This window comes from Chenopodium album, chromosome 18, assembly GCF_948465745.1.
Source record: "Chenopodium album chromosome 18, dcCheAlbu1.1, whole genome shotgun sequence".
Lineage (NCBI taxonomy): Eukaryota > Viridiplantae > Streptophyta > Magnoliopsida > Caryophyllales > Amaranthaceae > Chenopodium > Chenopodium album.
This window is the reverse complement of record NC_137851.1, coordinates 17899903-17922400: the sequence shown is the minus strand read 5'-3', so window position 1 is coordinate 17922400 and position 22498 is coordinate 17899903. Positions and strand designations below refer to the sequence as shown.

The 22498-nt window shown below is 35.3% G+C and overlaps 1 protein-coding gene across 1 annotated transcript; it reads left to right on the top strand.

Moving 5' to 3' along the window:
* Positions 1 to 15086: 15086 nt before the first annotated feature.
* On the top strand, positions 15087 to 15793 carry LOC145591944 (uncharacterized). The gene is made up of 2 exons (XM_081648424.1): positions 15087 to 15110; positions 15203 to 15793. The coding sequence occupies exons 1-2, from the start codon at positions 15087 to 15089 to the stop codon at positions 15791 to 15793; spliced, it is 615 nt and encodes a 204-aa protein (XP_081504550.1).
* Positions 15794 to 22498: the final 6705 nt, after the last annotated feature.

Genomic DNA, 22498 nt, shown 5'->3' with positions numbered 1-22498 from the left:
ATTATTAATTTTGTGAAAAAATGGTGGAGGGGTGAAGTTGATTTGTCAAAGGTAAATAATACTTGTGTGGTGTTAATCCCGAAATGTGACGAACGAAAGAGTATTACAGAGTATTGACCAATTACTTGCTGCAATGTTATATATAAGACCGTGTCGAAAACTTTGGAAAATAAATTGAAGGTGTTTTTGGGTGATGTTATTTCAAAAAATTAGAGTGCTTTGTTCCTCATCACAGGCTTATTAGTGATAATGCTCTTGTGGCTTTCGAAATCTTTCATGTTATGAAGAGAGGCGGAGAAGGCAAAGAGGGTACGATTTCTTTGAAACACTATATGGGTAAGGCCTATGACCGAGTAGAGTGGGTGTTTCTGGTCAAGGTAATGGAAGAGATAAGATTCTTGGAAAATTGGATTCATCGTGTTATGTGCTATATGGAGAGTGAAATTTGCTTTTAAAATTAATGGGAAAATTTGTGGTGAGGTGACTCCTTCGAGGGGGTTACGACAAGGCGATCCTATTACTCCGTATTTGTTCATTTTGTGTTCCGATGCGTTCTCTACTCTGTTGAGGAAAGTTGCCATGGACAATCTTATTCATGGGGCTAGAATTTGCAGAGGGGCGCCTAAAGTATCTCATTTGTTTTTTGCCGACGACAATATACTTTTTGCTAGAGCTAATGTTAGAGAATGCTCAGTGATAGCTGATATTATTAGTAAATATGAAAGAGCATCGTGTCAGAGTGTCAATCTTAGTAAAACAGAAGTGGCTTTTAGCAAAAAGGTGAGTATTAGCAGACGACAGGAGATTATTGATAACTTGGGTGTTCATGAGGTAGATCAATATGAGAAGTACCTTGGACTCCCTACTATTATTGGCAGATCGAAAAAGGCTATCTTTGCGGCAATTAAGGAGCAGATATGGAAGAAGCTTCAAGGATGGAAAGAAAAATTACTATCGAAGCTGGGTAAAGAGATTCTTATCAAATCAGTTGCTCATGCCATTCCGACATACATGATGAGTATCTTTAAAATCCCGGATGGCATCATTATTGAAATCTATTCTATTCTTGCTCGATTTTGGTGGGGGTCTTCTAGTGAGGGAAAAAAATTGCATTGGCAATGATGGGAAATCCTTTGCCTTCCGAAGAGTCGGGATGGTATGGGTTTTAGAGATTTACGGTATTTTAATCAAGCTTTACTGGCAAAACAATGTTGGAGGCTTCATCACTACCCAAGACCCAGGGTACACTCCTTCATTCGATTTTAAAGGCAAAATATTTTAAGAATGGGGATGTACTACAAGCCGAGAGTGGGTATGACCCGAGCTATACCTGGCGTAGCATGTAGGGCGTGAGGGCTTTATTCCTTGAGGGTATGAAATGGAGGGTGGGGAATGGAAGCGACATAATGGTATGGAGTGATGCTTGGCTCCCTGTTAATACGTCTGCTTTGGTGCCAACCCCAAATGTCTTGAGTGATCCAAACTTGCGTGTTATTGACCTCATTGACCCATATTACAATAAATGGGACATGGAGATCATTAATAATAATTTTAATGCTGCTGATTGTGCTTTAATATTGTCAATTCCTTTACGCCCATTTAGGCCAAAAGATTATATGTTTTGGTGGCCTGAGAAAAATGGAATGTACAAGGTGAAGTCAAGATATTGGCTGAGTGTTGAGTAATTAGGTTTTGATGATTATAAACTAATGATGATTATCTATCTAACATGTTTGTTTAGTTGTGCATAGAAAGAATAAGTTATGCTTGGAACAGGGTACAAGGAACCTGAGTAATGACAGGTATATATCAAGAACTTAAGCAATATAGGATAAGCAATAAAGGAACAAGAACAATGATGAGTGTTATGGTTGATAAGTATGATGATGGCTAAGGAACCATGAAGCTAACTATGTAAATATAGGTGTTTGCATATGTTAGCTTCACGAGGTAAGTATCCTATGCATATATAGGTTATGTATGTGTAGGAGTCTTTTAATTTTGTTTTAGTTTTCTTTATTGTTTTTTATAAATAAAAATAACCTTCTGTTTTATTCTGTTATCCTTAGAAGTTTGCTCAGTTTGTCATAATCAAAAAAGGAGAAATTGTCGACCCTGATTAGGTCTTGATGATTGAGCAAACTTCTATCTAATAAGAGTCTTTTAGTGTTTTGATGTTTGCAGGATAAGTAAACTCTAGGAGTTGAAGTGAGGACTGAAACAGAGAACCTTAGAAGACTAAGGATGACAAGTAAAGCAGAAGAAGAGTTCCAGAAATGGAACTTCAAGGTGTTCTCTGACAGGATCATATCAAGGGTTGTAATGACCTGTATCCGGGGAAATGCTGGGGCAAAGGTGTGTCCTGACAAGAACATATCAACGGGTTGTAATGACCTGGTTCCGGTGTAATGCTGGGGCAAAACCTGAGATCCAGAATACATCAAGACTACAGGATTCCAGAACAAGAGTCTCAGAGAAGCAACATGAAGACGGAGAATTAGAAGTATATTGCTCTAGGATTCATGTAAATATGTTGGACATAAAAGTCGGTCTGGAACAAGTTTATATAGAACCAAGGTGAACTCCAGACAGTCAATGAAATTAGAGTTACTAACTTGTCAGGAACTCAGAGACTGTCAGAAGTTCCGAACCCAACAGGAACTTAAGTATGCACGTCTTTAAAAGTCGGTATTAATGATATATATTTATCTAATACGTGCATATCTTTTAGGGATTTGGTTTTTACTGAATAAAGATATTTATTTTCTAATAAATCCCTTTTGGAAAAAGATAAGTTTGTTTAGAAAGTATTTTTTTTAAACAAAAAGATAAGATTGGAATAAAATCTGATTTTATGTTAATTATATCTTTATTATTAATGACAGATTTTATTCTTAACAAAGAGATATATTTTCGAAAAACTTATTTTTAGAAAATATCTTTTAAACTTATCTTTTCATAAAACCTATATTTTTCAAGGTGAAATGAATAATTCGAGTGTACTATAAATATGCTCATATGTATTCATTCAAAGTTGAGGCCGACGAAGTGTAGTGGTCGTGCTTAATGGTTTTATCCTTCACCACGAAGCTAAGTCAGTTCTCCTGGTCAAAGTTCCTATCAGGTTTTTGTTACGGTACGTCCAGTGAGTTCCAGACAGATCTCGAGTGTCCAACATATTAGTTTTATCTCTTTATTCATGTATATGTATTTAGAGTTATTCAATGAGATCTTGTAATGGGAAAAAGGGTTTGAGTATTCTGGGTATTGGGGTGTGATGAGTTTGAATTCTCTAAAATTCAAGTTGTAGCTGTGGGTGCACAGTGAGTGAAAGGTACCTGAGAAGTGTCTTGTGTCAAGTGAAAGGAACCTGAGAGGTGTCTTGGGTCAAGTGCAAGGAACCTGAGAGGTGTCTTGGGTCACCTAGGAGGTGTTCTGGGTTAAGGGAAAAGGTACCTAGGAAGTGTCTTAGGTCTAGTAGGAGGTGTCCTATCAAGTGGCAAGTGTCTATGGTGGAACTTGCGAAGCAAGGTCTGTGTAATAGGTTGTACTAGGAAAGTTGCCTATTATAGTGGAGTTTGTTTCAAAGTCCCGAGAAGGGCCGAGGTTTTACTTCCAGTTAGGCCTTGGAAGGTTTCCTCGTAAAATCTGCTTTGCACTCTTTAAGTTCCTAACTATAATTGTTTTATATTCTGCGAAAATTAGGCATTAGGAACTTACTACAATTCACCTCCCCTCTTACAGTATATCATCTGAAATAACAATTGGTATCAGAGCCAGTGCTCTAGATAAACCGGGCAACCCCGAGGAGCAAGTTCCAGGCTAGGATGGATATCTACAAGGAATGCAGCGAATGGAACTCAACCCTAGAACGTTCCCAATACCATGTGAAGACCAAAGTCTGCTTGTGAAGTAGAAGTGATTCAAAGATGAACATCTTTGAGGTAAATGTCTCGTCTTTGAAGTCTTCATTATATGCATGTTATTATGTGGACAAATTCCTTGCAGTATTTCTAGTTAAATTTTTGATTTTGTTTTGGAAAGTTTTTAAGTCAATTTTGTTTAACCTCAAATCTGATTTATAGCGTGAAAAATATTTTTCAAATTTACAAATTAATTTATTATTAAATAATCATTTTGCTAGAAATAGTTCAAGGAACGTATTGTTTAGAATTATGCGTATTTGGTCTCTTGGAACCTGGATTACCCCTTAATGGAAACTTAATTCTTTGGGCAAGGTAATGAACGTATATTTTGAATATTTGCCAAAGAATGACCTTATCATGTGTCTGTATTATTCTGAATATTTATTATGTAAACACATGATGTTTATTGTTAGATAGTTGGTTTAACCGTAATTGGTTTAATTATGGATTATTGACAACTATTACTAACAAGAAGGTACCCAATATATATTGGGTAACCAAAGCCAAAAGGTGACTGATTTTGCAGGCTATGTGAGTGGAGACAACCTATGAATAACGATGATACTTTGGTTGCTTGTATACGAGGAATTATGTGCAAGTTCCTCTCACTAGAGAGCCTTTACAAGAGGTTTGTAGTAGGTGAAGCAATAATATGGATTAGTGTGTAAGTCGCCTATACATCTCTCTGTAAATATTGGTCATTTTCTTTTGGTAAGTATTAATCCTTCACAAATTCCTATTGAACTTCAATTCCCCATATTTCCAAGGTGATATTTATGAATGGATGTAAAAGAGAAGTTGTTTTGAATTTTATAACGTATATCATGACAAACTAACTTCTCTTCTAGTTTTGTGTTGGTTATTAATGATTATTTTGTAGGTTTGTTCATTGAGATAAATCGGAGCATAAAAGTTTGTTCCATTAGGAACTTGGTGCTTAAATTAGTTGGAACTTGGTGAACTTGGAATGATAAAATGACTTAGGGAAACAGGAATAACAAAGCTTCTATATCAAGGTGCTATAGGAGTTAATGTGGAAGTTCCTGTTTAGCTTCATTTCAAATTCCAGTCAAGTTCCTATTGTTCAAAGTTTCTTGGAGCAAAGCATAAATTCCTGTAGCAGACCCTTATGAAGGATGATGAAACAAGTTCCTATTGTTCAAAGTTTCTTGGAGCAAAGCATAAATTCCTGTAGCAGACCCTTATGAAGGATGATGAAACAAGGTGATTATCTTTGACTACATGTTAGAGATTAATAATTTCGTTTATGGAACAACATCCAAAAGGGAGTATTTCTTACAGGAACTCTATGCTCAAACACTTTTTATGCTTAGGTTGTATATATCTCTTTTGACTAACCTACTAACCTATTGAAAGCAAAAAAGAATTCTCTCGGGTTTTGATTTTTCAGGTTATATCTTTTGAATGATAATATGAGGGACATTAACAAGGTGTTGAAGAATTTGAGATTAAATCAACACGTTCCTCTACCCAAGAAACAATGGCCTAAAGGACCAGAAGAACATGATCCAACCTTATGACAAAAGGAACATGGAGAGTTAAAGGTTTATAGTAGAGGGGAACTCGAAGTATCTCGACAACGAAGTTCCAAAGAGATGATGATAGCCAAATCAAGGTATCTCCTGCTATAAACCTACAATGGAAGAACTTTGACTTATAAGACTAACACAAAAGGTAAAATTGCCACATAACAGGAAGTTAGTAAGTCAAGTTCCTATCTCATTGTGAATATTTTTCTTATCGAGTTTTTAATGCACATTTTGGTTTTTAAATGTTTGTAACTCTAGATGTTTTATGGATTTAAGTCGGCATCATCAATAAAAATGGAAATGTCAAAAACAAAGGGAACCAAATAAGGAACACAATATTGTGGATCTCAAGTTGGTTCCTAACAACGACCTGACATTTCTAGGTTTTATTGAAGATGAAATTCTTCGATGCTTCAAACTTGAAACATGTTAAACAGTTAGTGCTTGATAAATCTAGTAGGAACTTGATAATAGGTATATGTACATGTAAGTTCCAAACAGGTTAAGATCAAGAAGCATGAAAATCAAAACATGCTATATTCTCTTTCAACATCAGGGAGATGGTAAGTAACACTAATCCATTAGATCTAAGTGATATAAATTGATCTGTTTACCATGTAATATTTAGAGATTAATTGAAAGAGATATCTTGTTTATAAGTGTTGAATGAAAATGGGCACTTGATTACTTTTCTTAATAAAAGACATGATGAACTATTTGTTGAAAGTCTTTTCTATAAATAGGATATGTGACTAAGTGTTCAACAATTATGAAAGTAAAGATCTAACAACGGAACCTAGTTCCAGTCACGTTTGATGATTCTTGCAGGAACACAGAATTGACAAAAAATTTTCAAACCTTGAATCTAGGAAGACACGAGGAAAACAAAGTTATATTCTAATGGTTTTCACAGGATCTTTGGAATAGTTTTAAATACCTCTTGCCACATCATCAACATGGAAACAATAGATCTTTGATTAACAAGACACCCTATGTTCCACTTAGGGATGTTTGATGATAGAATTTCCAAGGCGATTTACCCATAAACGCTTAGAATAGTAAAACATAAAGAGTTTACTCTCTACCTTGTTTAATGTGCAATAAGTGAACATATTTTGAGACTAACAGGTTTGTTCCCATCAAACAGGTTATAAAAGATGAACTCACAAGTTCCGTAGAACTAACAAAGTTCCTAGTAAATAAATATGTCACTAAGAATAACAGTAAGGGCTAGCTACACATGTTGAGGAACTTTTAGATGTTAAGTTCCAACTCTTGCAGCAAAGTTCAATGAACTCGATACAAGAAAGCAAGTTCCGTCGATGTTCCAGAGCTGAGATAATATTTATTCCGACCAGCAAAATCTCAACAAACTATGGAACTCAGAGTCTTTCATGCATATGTAACCAAGGGGAAAACCTCAACAACCAAGGATCAGAGCAGAGCTCGAGATATCAAACGAAAAAGATGGACTTCATAACTCATAGTTGTATAAAAGATAAGTCTGTTTTGTAGGTTGATGTAAACATATAATTGGTTGTTATTAGGTTAGATGTGCAGCAGGAACTTAATAAGCTTAAAAGGAAGAAGGTGCATGTCACATTCTAAACCTATTCTAGAACACCTAAAAAGGGTCGGAGATTAAAAAGGGTGTTCTGGAAAAAGCTTGTTGAGTAAGGCACGTGAATGGAACAAGGCCAGGTTGGTTCTTAAAAGAAACAACCAATACAAAGGTATGTATTGTATTTAAGGAACTTGTTGCGTGTGTAGCTAGACTTGAAGCAAATTGAATAATATTTGTTCTTTCTGTTTATATGGGATTAGAGTTGTACCACATGGATGTCTTGTGTGTCATGATATAAATTTTTATATAGACGTCTATGTGGAACATACTCTAGGATAGAATGCTATCCAAGTTCCTTCTTGAAATTTGAGCTTTAAAATTGTCAATTTTTGTTTTCAAGATGGAATAGTTATTAGTTATACTTATTTACATTGCTTATATTTTTGGTACAACTAACGAGCCATTGTGCATTGGTTTTTGCTAATTCTTTGATGAGAAAATGTATTTGTAAGCATTAACCACTGACAATGGAACTTGAGTTAGAAGTAAAAGTTCATATTAGATTCGAGATCGTCAAGGAACAGAACAATCACTTCAAAAACTCTCATAATCAACCTATGCTTTAAAGTTATAATCTTTCTGGTAAAAGACTAAATAAGGTACAAGTTCCTTTCCACATTATGTCATTATATGAATTAAATTGATATAATTTTGTAGGAATAATGAAATATGTGAATTTGTGAATTGATGCACTTATGGTTTTGTCTTGACTTGTCATATTATTGTATATTGCTTAACGAAACAAGACTTGATAAAACATAACATGAGTATAAAGTATTTTTCCCTTAAGTTATGTCAAGATGGGGTTCCTATGCATGTTAAACTTGAAGTAAAGAATGTGCGCTTATTTTTTATGTGTCACACTTAGCTCTTGTGTTGTAAAAGACATACTCACTTGCCTAAGAGTATTAGAGGTCTCATAATAGAACTATGGATGTTGTCAAACACGAAGTTCCTAAGTTGCCAAAGGAACAATGGAAGAAACTTTGATGGAACAAGATAGGTAAGTTCTCAGACCGTTTGTAACTTAGTTGTTTAAATTTCAGAGGGAACTAACCTATCTTTTTGCCAACTTTCAAGCATCCACACCATATATCTTCGAAAGCAATATTATCCTACAACTCTAAGTTGTGTGTCCGTGTTGCTAATACTTTTAATCTCTCATATTAAGAAATTCGAAGATTCTTATTCAGCCAATTCAATTTCCTCTTTCCGTTCATACAATTTTACTTCATATTCTTAATTTCCATGTGCTCTAAGTTCATTCATCATATATTTATGGTTCATTGAAACGTGAAGAATGATGATCACATGTTGAAGGGGAAGTTGAAGAAAAAGTAGAAGTAAGCACTTAAAAAGGAAGAAGAATGGTAAGGGACTCAGGGGAATAAGGTAGGAACCAAGAAATCAAAATGGTTCATATCTGGTTGTGGAATTTAAGTGTATGAGTAAGTATTATCTTCATTGACTTCAAATGTGTTATTCTAGGAAAGCATGCAAAATTTGTGTAATGACACCCTATTAAAAAAATAATAATAAATAAATAAATAAATGATAAAAAGAAGAAAAAGAAAAAGAAAAAGGGTGATCAAATATTTAATTTCCTGGATATCTAAATATGAAGAATATTGACTATGTTGATGTCATGTACTCGTATGCTTGGTGAGCTAGTGAAGGAACAATAAGAAACGATGAAGGAACTTGACTATGATGAATCTGAAATCTATTTAAGTTCCAGTGTGCAGAATGTTTCTCAAAAGTTGGTGGTTGAAGTAAGGGAACTTGGTTATTAAGTAAAAAGATGAATATGTGTTGTGTTTAGCAGGAGGTTCAAGAGTTTAAGGTGAAGAACAATGTGGCGAACCTCATCTCAAAAGGTCTAAATGAAGAGCACAAATTCCACTTCATGTTCCCTCTACTTATTCTATTCCATATGTTTCTTTATATATCCTTTGAGCTTGTGGCTCTCTAAACACCCAAAAAAAAAAAGCAATTAAATTAAGCATGATCAAAAGCAATAATAATAAAAAGCAAATACTAAAATAAAAGCAATAATTTAACTACCTTAAAAACTATTAAAACTAAAGTAAAACAAGACAAATCAAAAGAACAAAACTAAAACTAAACTAAAACTAAGCTAACTACAGGCTTCCCCCTCTCTTCAAAATAATACAAACACTACGAAACACTAGAAAACGTATATTAGTAATAATAATAGCTCCGTAGAACTCAAATAAGCACAAATATGACTATGGACGGGAAATAAAAATATATATATAAAATAGACTATCTGCTAGTAAGTATGGTGCTCTTTTATCACAAGCGTATGAGTCTTCTTTTGCTGAGAGGTGGGCATGGTTGGCTGTTGGAGTTATTCATTAATCAATCCCCATAATACTACTGCAAGTCTAGGTTCTTTGTTGTTGCTTCAAAAGATCAAAAAATCATCTTTTTCTTGATTGCCTAAATTGATATTACATATCAATTAGTTGACTTTATCATCACAATTTCCTCTTAGCCGTTACATAAATTGATACTATAATTGGAAGGTTCACTCTTTGACATGAAAATTAAAGGGAGAATATTGATTCTCATTGACTTAGGAGCATGCATGTTGTCCTGAGAATGGGTGGGTTCATAATATTGATTAATCAATTAATATGCATGGGAGGTAATTAGTGGACTTTCAATTTCCTCCACCTAACCGTAATATATGCTAAATGCATGCATAGATATCACTTGATTAGTGGAGAAAAATGATCCTTTGTAGTTGATTTCCGTGAGCTTGTAATTCCTTCCATGTTTTCATGATTTTGGAGTAGTATATAATAGAGGCCTTTGTACATCATTCGGGGGAAAAACAAATTACATACTACATACTATTCTTTACTCCAAAAATATTACAGAAAATAGTTTCTTGTTTTGGGTATTGATCATTGTGTTCTCAATCTAGCTCTCTGTAGTACACCAAAGAGTTAGTGTAGAGAAATAGAAAATGTTCTCTTTTCTTTCTATGTCGGTAGAAGGCTAATATATTACAACCTAAAAGTACAACACATGGGCCTTTAATTACAAGACAAAATATAATATACAAGCCCAAAGCACTAAATAAACTAAGGGTAATAAAAACTATTTACAAGGATATAATGATCCCAATACCCTCCCTCAAGTTGGAGCATGCAAATAAAAAATGCCCAACTTGTTAAGAAGAAAATCAAATTGTTGCTTACCCAAAGCTTTAGTAAAAATATCCGCTAATTGCAATTTCGTAGAAACATGAGAGGTGCTAATAGTGCCATCCATAATAGCATCCCGTAAGAAGTGACAATCTACTTCAATATGCTTTGTTCTTTCATGAAAAACGGGATTTTTGGCAAGATAAAGAGCAGACTGACTATCGCAATACAAGGCCATGGCACGAGGGTGCCGAACTCCGAGACTATCCAATAAACCTTTGAGCCACTTAAGCTCACATGTCGCTGCTGCCATAGAACGGTACTCGGCCTCAGCCGAGGATCGAGAAACAGTCACTTGTTTCTTAGTCTTCCATGAAATAGGGGAACGGCCAAGAAAAACCAACCAACCAGAAACCGATCGTCGAGTAAGTGGACAACTTGCCCAATCTGAGTCACACCAACCAGATAAGCAAAGATCACTATCCGAACGAAGAAGAATCCCTTGACCAGGAGTCCCCTTCAAGTATCGGACCACACGTAAAGCTGCTTCCCAATGATCTTGACGTGGTTCATTCAAAAATTGAGACAAAATATGTACAGAAAAAGCCAAATCTGGGCGAGTGAAAGCAAGATAAATAAGTCTACCCACCAAACGCCTATATTTCTCAACATCCACCAACAATGGACTCACACTACGACCTAATTGATGGTTCTGTTCCATTGGAAAACTTGCTGGTTTAGCCCCTAACATCCCAGCCTCAGAAATGATATCAAGAGTGTATTTTCGCTGACAAAGAAAAATACCCTCCTGATTACGAGCCACCTCAATACCCAAAAAATACTTAAGCACTCCTAGATCTTTCATATGGAAGCAAGAGCTCAAATAATTCTTAAAATCTGAAAGAGCAGCGGAATTATTTCCAGAAATTATCAAATCATCCACATAAACAAGAACATTAATTTGAACCTTACCCCGATGAAGAGTAAACAAGGAATAGTCAGAATAAGACTGACGAAAACCATATTTCTTCAAAGATGTTGCCAATTTGGAGAACCAACACCTAGGTGCCTGCTTCAACCCATACAATGATTTCCGTAGTCTACACACTTGGTTTGAATTTCCACCTGAAAATCCTGGAGGTAATTTCATATACACCTCTTCTGAGAGGTCCCCATGCAAAAAAGCATTATGTACATCCATCTGATGTAACTCCCAATTCTTTGCTGCAGCTACGGCGAGAAAAGTACGAATAGTAACCATTTTGGCCACAGGAGCGAAAGTATCAGTGTAATCAATACCCTCTACCTGATGGTTACCAAACACTACCAAGCGCGACTTAAGTCGCTCAATTCTACCGTCAGAGTGATATTTCACCTTGTAGACCCATCTACTACCTAGAGCACGCTTCCCGGGAGGAAGGGTCTCCATACTCCATGTCCCATTATCTTCTAGAGCTTGAATTTCTTTTTGCATAGAAACACGCCAATCTGGGTCTTTCATAGCTTCCTTGAAAGAACGAGGCTCACAACCTGTTGTCACAGCTGCAAGAAAATTTTTGTGCCCCAAAGAAAATCGGTCACAATTTACAAAATGTGCTATAGGATAAGGCATACCTGAGGAATGACATGAAGACGATGAACTTGCGGACGAGGATGGACTCACTTTTCTCACAGTTTTAACAACATAATCACGTAGCTTCACCGACCGATTCTTAGTCCTTAAACCACGACCTAAATCACCCTCCTTAGGCGCCTCTTTCAACACCTCCTCTACTGACTTTGTAATCCCCTTTTCACTATTTATAGGCTGCCAGCCCCCTGTACTGCCTACCATCTCCGTGGCAGCAATATTGCCACCCAAACCATTAGTTACCTCTCCACTAATATCACCCACATTTTCAATACTAAGTGCACCCCCCTCATCAATATTTTGATCATGATAATCATTAATATGCCCATTATTATCAACATGAACTTGCTCATCAACATGTGGCCCACGTGCATTTGCATTATCATGACTTAAATCATCAAAAGCAATAGGTTCATATGCAAAGTCATCATCAACAGTTCCAATCAAAGGACTAATAACATGATCATGTTCTTGTTTACTCAACACAGTGGCATAAGGAAATTCATGCTCATAAAACTTAACATCACGAGAAACAAAATAATCACCCGTATCAATATCAAATAATTTCCATCCTTTCTTACCATGAGGGTATCCCACAAAAACACATCGCCTACTCCGACTACTAAACTTATCACCCTTTGATTTGTGATTATGAGCATAACATAATGACCCAAAAACACGTAATTCGGCATAAGAGGGTGGAGTACCAAACAAGATTTCATAAGGAGTTTTATAGTCAAGCAAACTAGATGGAGTACGATTTATTAGATACCCTGCTGCCAAAATACATTCCCCCCAAAATTCGATAGGTAAATGACCTTGAAAACGCAAAGCACGTCCCACATTTAAAATATGACGGTGTTTTCGTTCAACTCTACCATTTTGTTGAGGGGTATCTACACAAGATGTTTGAAATAAGATTCCATGTTCGGCAAAATAACCCTTCATACAATTAAATTCTGTACCATTATCACTCCGAACAAATTTCACTTTGGCATTAAATTGTCTACTAATCATGGCAAAAAAAGATGTAAACATTTGATAAACCTCGGTTTTATTGATCAACAAAATAACCCAAACAGCTCTAGAATAATCATCGACAAGAGTCAAAAAATATTTAGCACCACAAGATGAAGGGGTACGATATGGCCCCCAAAGGTCACAATGTATCATTTCAAAACAATGATTTGCCCTACTATCACTAATAGGAAAAGGGTTTCTAGTTTGTTTAGCTTGATGACAAACATTACATGCCTTATCACATACATAACCAGAACTAGCAATAAAGGGAAGAGACCGAACTACTTTATTGGAGGGATGTCCCAATCTTTGATGCCACAACTCCGAAGATATCTTCCCATCCACACTTAAAGCTCGAATATTTGGAACATCACGAAAGTAGTAGAGTCCATCCCGTCGTTCACCGACTCCAATCAGGGTCCTGGTAATGCGGTCCTGTATAATGCACAAATTTTTAGCAAATTGTACAACACAATTTATATCATCAGCAAGATGGGTCACAGAAATTAAGTTGCAATTCAATTTTGGAACATATAATACATTATCAAGGGTCAAACCATGACCCAAATGCACTTTGCCACATTTTGATGAACTTGCCTTCTTACCATCAGGGAGTCCAATTGGACACTCCGTCATCTCTGTCACATTGGTCAATAGATTAAGATTACCCGTTACATGATTAGAGGCCCCCGTATCAATTATCCAAGTATTAGAGGACTCACCAATTAATCGATCATCAGTTGATTTATTTGCATTACCAAGCATGTCAAGGAAAGTTTGCCATTGAGAAGTTGTCATCCCTGGAAATGCTGGAGCACCTGATGTATTCGAAGACGACGATGATGCTGCCCCAACAGCATACACCTCTGCAGCACCACGTCCTTGACCAATAGACAAACCAGAAGAGTGTTGTCCAGCGCCATCACCTCCACTATCCCCTCTGTCACTAACCACTGCACGTCCCACACCTTTACCACCACGAGGACGATCACCCCACCACTCGGGATACCCATTCTTGACAAAACATTTAGCAACTAGGTGCCCATTTTTATGACAATATGAGCACAATAAATCAGATTTTTCTTTATAAGTAGAGCGATTCATACCTCGAGATTGAGGGTGTGATTTTACAGCAAGAGTCATCACATCATCACGTTCGGCCTTTACCCGAGAAGAAGATTTTAGTCTTTCTTCCTGCAACATTGCTTGATAAGCACGATCAAGGGATGGAAGTGGGTCTTGTGCCAAGAGGTTGGACCTCACTGTACCAAATAACTCTTCATTGATTCCATACAAGAAATCATGGAAACGATCCTCATTCAAACGAGCCAGAAACTGCTCACCCAAGTCACAAGTACACTTACCGCATTTGCACGTCGGAGGGGGATTGTATGTAGCCAACTCATCCCAAAGAGGCTGTAGCATACCAAAGTAATCAGCCACAGACATTGTATTAGATTGCTTGCACTCTGCCAAGGCTGCCTTAAGTTGTTGCTTCCTTGGTCCATTGCCAACATCAAAACGACGCTTCAAAACATCCCACAAGGGCTTACCCTCCTCAAAGTAAGGAATCGTTTTCTTCACCGAAGGATCAATTGTGTTTAAGATCCATTGTACTAGCGTAGCTTGTACACATCGCCAATCAACAAGATGCTTTGTATTTGTTGGTTTCTCGATCGACCCGTCAAGAAACTCAAACTTCCGCCTAGACATTAGAGAAAGCCGAATTGATCTCGACCATTCCTCATAGTTATTCCCACGAAAAACAATAGGAGTAATGATGTTTCCTGGACCATCATTTGATCCAAGATAATAAGGAGAAGTAGTGCTAATTCGCTCAGCATCTTTGTTCTTGTCTCCTTCTGCCATAGAGAAGAGAAAAAAAAAAAAAAAAAAAAATTTGCCCTAGCCGCAATGGCCTGATACCATGTAGAGAAATAGAAAATGTTCTCTTTTCTTTCTATGTCGGTAGAAGGCTAATATATTACAACCTAAAAGTACAACACATGGGCCTTTAATTACAAGACAAAATATAATATACAAGCCCAAAGCACTAAATAAACTAAGGGTAATAAAAACTATTTACAAGGATATAATGATCCCAATAGTTAGAGTCGTGTAACCCTGGAGGTCGATTGCTATGAGTCCGTGTGTACAATAATGGGCAAATTCGACTTTAGGGCAGTGTGATGTTATGTCACGCCACGACATTGATTCAGATAAGTTTGTTCTATTATTAATTGCTATTAGTCATAATTCCTAAATTGACATCACAGGTATCGAATGCTAAACTAATAGAGGTATCAACAATTGCGTGGGCTGCATGGAGTGGTAGAAATCAGAAGATCTTTGAGAATGCTACCGCCAGTCCAATTCATTTGGCAATTGCGTATGTGAAGCTTGTGGCTGATTATAATGAATATACCACGGAGTTAGCCAAACCCGTGCAAGTACAACAGCCCAATTCAGCTAGCTCCTGGTGTTGTCCAACTGAGGGGACTGTGAAAATCAATAATGATGCTCATACAGGGGCTGCAGCTGGCCTTGTTGTGGTTTTCAGAGACCATTCTGGTACTCTAGTACTGGCAGCTGTTAAGAGGGAAGAGGCAGGGTGGCTGACAAATGTTGCGAAAGCTGCTGCGTGTTTGTATGGGATGCAATTGGCTATCAAGCTCGGGTATACACAAGTTCATGTAGAGTGTGATGCTTGTAACGTTGTCAGTGGGGTAATGAAAAATGTTGTGGGTTTCTCTCCCTTTTACCAGTTTCTTGGTGAAATTATTAAGTTGTCGAAAGCTTTTTCTTCCTTTCGTAGGTCTCATGTAAAGAGGACGGGGAATACTCTAGCTCACTTAGTGGCTAGGTAGCATAGTAATGGTTGTAATGAGTATGTTTGTTTTGGCCCGTTTTCGCAAAGTTTAACAATTTTAGTGGAGCTTGATTTATTTTAATAAAATACCGCACGATTTGTCTTAAAAAAAATTATTGTTAGTAAATCGGGGGACGAAAATCTACTGGATTCGGACTCGGGGTTATAGATCCGGATTCAAATTTGGTCTCGGGCATGAATTTTTAGTCTATTTTATTAATCAGGTCGGATTCGGATCCTATCAGGTCCGATCCGAAACTCGCTCTTTGCCATTCCTAATAGTAGTATGGTACATAACATTTACAGTACATAGTTGTATTTGTCATGTACCGTATACTCTCCCAAAATAAAAAGTGTAAAAAACTAATATAATATATAGGGATTATGATTTATGAGTAATTGATAAACAATACTCAATAATGAACAATTAGTAATTGGATTTATTTTTTGGGCAAGATTTTTTTTTTTTTTTTTTGTGTGTGTCTGTGTTGGACTCAATTTTCTTTTTGTACAATTTTCAATTCACCTGTATTGGAGTCAATATCTTCAACTACGTAAGACAATATATTTTTATTTTTTCAAACTACACATTCGATCAGATAAACCTATCAAGTGTAGACACATACAACTAGCTAGTATAGCACCCGTGTGATGCACGATTTATACAACAGTTGGAGTTTATGTTACTCCTTTACAGTTTTTCCAGTCACCTTTTTCAATTTTTTTTATTCGTCTCATTTAGATAAGATGAATATGAGACAAATGCTCTACAAATTTGCCTGATTTATATGCCTAGATCATTCATTCATTGATAAATATAGTGATAAGATCAATATTTTAAAATTGGATAAATGAATCTTTAAACCATATTTGATGCATAAACATGATTCATTCATTGTAGAATACTTGCTATACTTTCCATTAGGCCGCCACCCTACTCATTAAGAAGTATTACCATAGTCATTAACTTTTAATTAAGCTTGCATATTAATTTTAATTTCAAGTTTGCAAGATAATTTCAAGTTTGCAAGATAATTGTTTATTTAAAACAATTGTTTATTTTCATAAGTACATCAACAACCTCTGATGGATCTCTATTGAGATATAGATGTATATTATGATATGATATATGAGAATAATATTATATGAGATATTATTGTGAAAAGATATATGTGATGAATTATTATGATAGTGTTTAGGAAGCTAAGATAATTATGAATATTACGGTTAAATATTCCTATTATCTATATATATTGTAATGTGGCCAAATATTATAAATGGGAAAATACAATAGAAAAATACATAGAATTATTTTTTTTTTCAATATTTAACATGGTATTAGAGCCAAGTTACATCTCAATAATCTCGTAGTTGAGTGAAAGAGTATTTGAACTGGTAAAACATTTAAGTATAGATTCATTGCCTTATGAATCTCAACAACGAGTTTAATCAACTTTCTTATTTCCTTCTCTCTTGTTTTCTCTTTGAAGTCGCTCTGTCTCAAAATCAAGGCATTGTCAATCCCATTGAGCTCTTTGCCTTTCAAATTCAACCAACTGATTAGATGTTTGCTGTTGAGATTGCTCTAAACAAAGTGAAAGCTGTGAAACAAATGAAGGTTTGTAAACACTAGAAGTTGAATTTTCTGGTCCTGACTTCTAAAGTCTATTACTACTTGCTCCCTGAGCTTGAGTGCCTTCGTTTCTTGAAGTAAATGCATGTCCCTAAAACAAGAAATCCATTATATTCATTATCATATAGACCTTAATTGTTAATTTTTAACATTGAACATTATATTGTAAGATTTATGACTCAGGGTTACTCGATTTCTACCTCTTCAAGCAGTCGGATTTGATCTTCGTCATCTTGGCTTTTTGTGGGAATTGCATTACTTCTTCTCGCAAATGAAATTGAATTATGAGGTGGTTCCCTACTTGTATCGTTGGCTGTATGATTGACTTCATTTCCCGAAGTATCTGGTTTTCTCTGGCACAAATATCCAATACATACATTATTGGTCATGTTCAGTGGACAAGATTTCACAACTAATTCTTCCATCCTTTCTGTTCGAAATGGATAAGGTATAAAACTGATGTTTATGTTCTTATAAAACTAAGTTGACTAATTTTCACCAGGTTCATCTTAAATCTTTTGGTGCTCTGTATTATTATGGAATATATACATTGTGATTAATCTGCCAAATTTTTACATAGTAACACATGTTTTATATATCCTATTATATAATCAAGTCAAAATAGGTAAGAGAACCATGTAAAAGTCAAAGTGACACTCATCTAAATATGGAGGGAATATTACTTAATTTGATAAGTTAGAGTGAGTAAATAAGCGTTCACAAGTAATATTCCTTCTTATTACTTCAAACAATATAGGATGAGTATGGAATAAAAACATGATGGCGTACCTCTTTAAACCATCGAGCTGGATCTTGTCGGTCTTCATTTGCTGTTGGGAGTAGCTTGGCAAGTACATTATGCAGAACAGTCCTATTTGCCGAAATTCCAATGACAGAGCACATAACAAAAATGATTACGGTTGCCCATAAGGATTTATGCGATATCATCCAGTATATACCGGTCTTCAAGCTGCAAATGTGATTGTTGCTAATTGAGCTGCGACAACAGACAATGTGTTTCGCATTTGATCCAGATTTGTTCGGGGATGGATATATGTTGTTCTCAAAAATGGATTCACTTTGATTGCATTGCACATCCTTTCCTACAACAATAAGGCAATAATAATAGCTCTATCAATATAACGGCAAATGCATTCAAAGAATGATGGTTTTTATTTGGTGTCTTTATCGTGGCTTTATCTCCGATGACAAATAATGACTTTTACAAAGTATAAAATTGATAGAAAGCTACATCGTATAAAAAGCTCATGTTTGTAAAATAGGCTCGTAGAAACATACCCAATCTTTATCTTTTTTGACAAGTTTAGCAATCAAAGCCATAGCATTCCTACCACGATAATCCTCAATGTTTCGCTCTACGTCGTCATCAAGGAGCAGTACCTTAGCTAGTAGCACATCCTTCCTAAGTATTGCTCGATGCGAAGGCGTTTCACCTTCATGATCAGTAGTATTCTTAAGTTCAGATATGGAAGGCTTCTTCAACAAGTTCATGTAGTCTTCATAAGTTTGCAATTTAATGTGGTGCAGTGGAGTGTCATTTTATTCCCGACAAATCTTCAAAAGGTCATCTAGACAACGATCAATGAAGGCAAGTACAGCCCATGTATCTTCTTTCTCACATGCTTTTGCCCAATCGAAGGGCTCTTTTTTTATATTAGATGGTTTCTTAAGCAAGTTTCCAAGCCATGGGATGTTCGCTTCATTAGCTTCATCAAGGGCGGTTCTTCCGTTGTTGTCAGACACATTGGTCATCCACCAAAAATTTTTTAGCAACTTTCTGCCAATTTTATCTATGTTCATGCAAAATCAAAACATCATTTATGGAAAAATGTCAAAAAAAATATAAATATGATATTCCTTAAGGTCAAATACACTCCTAAGTTACTTAAATTAGGAATCATTATGTTATTTGATTCAAACAAATCTTACCTGGTACGTGTTTTAAGAGATGAAGCACTGTGGTTCCGTCATTGCTACGTAACATGCCGAAGAAATCATTTTGAGTTCTCAAAATCTCCTCAACAATAGCTCCACATCCATTAAGTACAGCATCATAGAGCGGGCTGTGGCCGTCATAACTAAGAATCATACATAACTTTGAATCAAGGTTTATGAGATGCGTCGCAAGCTGTTCATTTTTGTGACTTATAGCTACGTGCAAAGGCGTATGTCCAACAAAATTCTTTGTCCTCCAAGGAGGGCTATCATCAATTGACATCCCTGCATCTTTTATTTCTTGTTGGTAGCCTTTTATAAGTGCCATCGCAATTTCTCTGTTTTCAATTGTTGCTGCAATATGTAACGGAGTATCACCCTTACTTCCTTCAGCCTTGTAGATTAAATCCATGTAGAATTTGGACCTTGCAGCTGGAAACTGCCCCTTAAAAAGCACTTCAAATGGCCAACTTTTATTCAGTTCTACCCATTGGTGAAGCACGTTGTATTTCTTTTCATCTACTTTGTCCATTAAATCTGGATGCTTCTCTAGGAGCAGTTTTAACACTTTTTCTGCATTTAAAAAATATTGCGATCGTAAGATTAATGACAAACTACAAAAAATTATTTTATTTATATATAAATAAGATGTCTAATTAAACTCTAAAGCACCTCTTGATAGAGTCATGATGAAAGAGAATGTTGAAAAGGTTGAATATATTTGAGTATGCAAGAGTATATATTAGTAGCCTTTGCTTTTTATTACTTGTTCCACTTTCCTTTTGCTTCTATATTTTATTATTTGCTCTATTTCATTTTTTGGAAACTTTTAACAACAATTTGACTATTGTTATATCTACTAGGGGTCCCCTCATATTATATTTTAAATATTTTCATATTCTCTCTCGGCCCCATTTATACTCAATATTTTTTATTTTTTTTGAAGAATTTATTATTCTTCAACCAAATCCAGCCAATGCCATCATATTTTATACAAATTCTCCAAAAAAGGTAGATGTATGTTAATTTATTGCAAAACGGGTTAAAGTTATCTTAATTAATAGTATTTAAAGTTACCATTTATACTACAAAAGTTATTATTTTTCTAATAATAAATTTAATCTTACAAATAACTTATAATGTATTAGATTAGGGCATGTTCACATATACTTAATTTCAGTTTAGTTCAGTTCAGTTCAGCTCCAATCAGATCAGTTCAGTTCAGCTCCAATCAGATCAGTTCAGATCAGCTCCAATCAGTTCATTTCAACTTTTAATTTCCCTCTCTAATAAAATATTCACTTCAGCTCCAATGAGTTCAGTTCAGTCAAGTCCAATTCAGTTCAGCTCCAATCAGTTCAATTCAGCTCAATTCAGTAAATGTGAACAGGCCCTTAATCACATTAGTCTTTATGGTATATAATTATAAATCAATAAGAAATTACACATTAAAATAAAATTTTAACCAATGACAAATTTAAAATTACCTTTTAAGGGGTTAAAATTACCATAAAAATAATTAAAGTTACTTTCAAACTGATCGTCTTACAATAAAATCAACGTACACCCAACATTGCACAAGACTTATTACATATTTTATCATTTTAGGGTCTGTTCACATTTACTAAACTGAGCTGAATTGAACTGAACTGAACTGAACTGATTGGAGATGAACTGAACTGAACTGATTGAAGCTGAACTGAACTAAGCTGAGCTGAAATGAATATTTTATGAGAGAGGGAAATTAAAGGTCTGTTCACATTTACTTAATTTCAGTTCAGTTCAGCTCTAATCAGTTCAGTTCAGTTCAGCTCTAATCAGTTCAGTTCAGTTCAATTCAGCTCCAATCAGTTCAGTTCAGTTCAGCTCTTAATTTTCCTCTCTCATAAAATATTCATTTCAGCTCAGTTTAGTTCAGTTCAGCTCCAATCAGTTCAGTTCAATTCAGCTCAGTTCAGTTCAATTCAGCTCCAATCAGTTCACTTCATTTCAGTTCAGCTCACTTCAGTAAATGTGAACAGACCCTAAGAGCTGAACTGAACTGAACTGATTGCAGCGGAACTGATTAGAGCTGAACTGAACTGAACTGAACTGAAATTAAGTAAATGTGAACATACCCTTACTATTTCTTTTAAGGAGAAATGGAGCAAGTTATAAAATACTGATCTGAGAGAGTACATGAATAGAGCATTATAGATTAACAAACTATGACTAGATACAATATATAACTAGGCTAACACTACCAAATTTCAAACCTAAACCGTTTAACTACCCAAAATCAACTGACCCATATGAGAACCGATGACCGAATAAAAATAAATAATTTGAACCGATTAAAAATAAATAATTTGAACGGATTAAGCACGTCATATTTCTTTTCATCTACTTTTTCCAATAACTCCTGATGCTTCTCTAGTAGTGATTTTAATAATGTTTCTACATTTATAAATTTTGCGATTAGAAGATTGACAACATATTACTAAAGAAAATTTATACATATGGTGTATAATTAAATGCTAAAGTTACTCTCTTATAAAATACATAACATTATTGTATTTTGTTGAAGTATATCGTTTCCAAATAACATATGTAAGTATCTCACATTGATAAACAAGTGAGAGTGTTAAACATTTTATAAGGCTAAAGGGTTATTTCACCTATTGTCACATGATTTGGAGATGGAACATTTTTTGACTTGCAATAGGTAGAGACTATCCTAATTGTACGTGTGGCCTAACCAGCCAAACCCATAATTTAGGATTTTTAATGGCTTGAGTATATTGCTAGACCAAATTCATTGAATTGGATCATGTGTACCATGTGTTAAAGGGATCTTATATTTGAGGGGAAGTGTTGAAATACTACCTTCGATTTTTTTTAGTTGCAACTTTGAAATTATTTTATAGATATAAAATAATTCCAAAATTGCAACTAAAAAAAATCGGAGGTACTACGTAGCATATCATTTTCAAATAACAACACATGTAAGTTTCCCCACCTTGATAAACATTGAGATAGTTCAACACTATATAACGCTAAGGGACTACTTCTCCTATCGTCATCATATATTTTTTGGGATGAAATCTCCTTAAACTTGTGGAGTGGATTCTCTTT

Coding starts and splice junctions, on each gene's coding strand:
- LOC145591944 (XM_081648424.1), top strand. CDS start 15,087: ATGGGCAAATTCGACTTTAGGGCA. Junction 15,111..15,202: donor GCAAATTCGACTTTAGGGCA/GTGTGATGTTAT, acceptor TTGACATCACAG/GTATCGAATGCTAAACTAAT.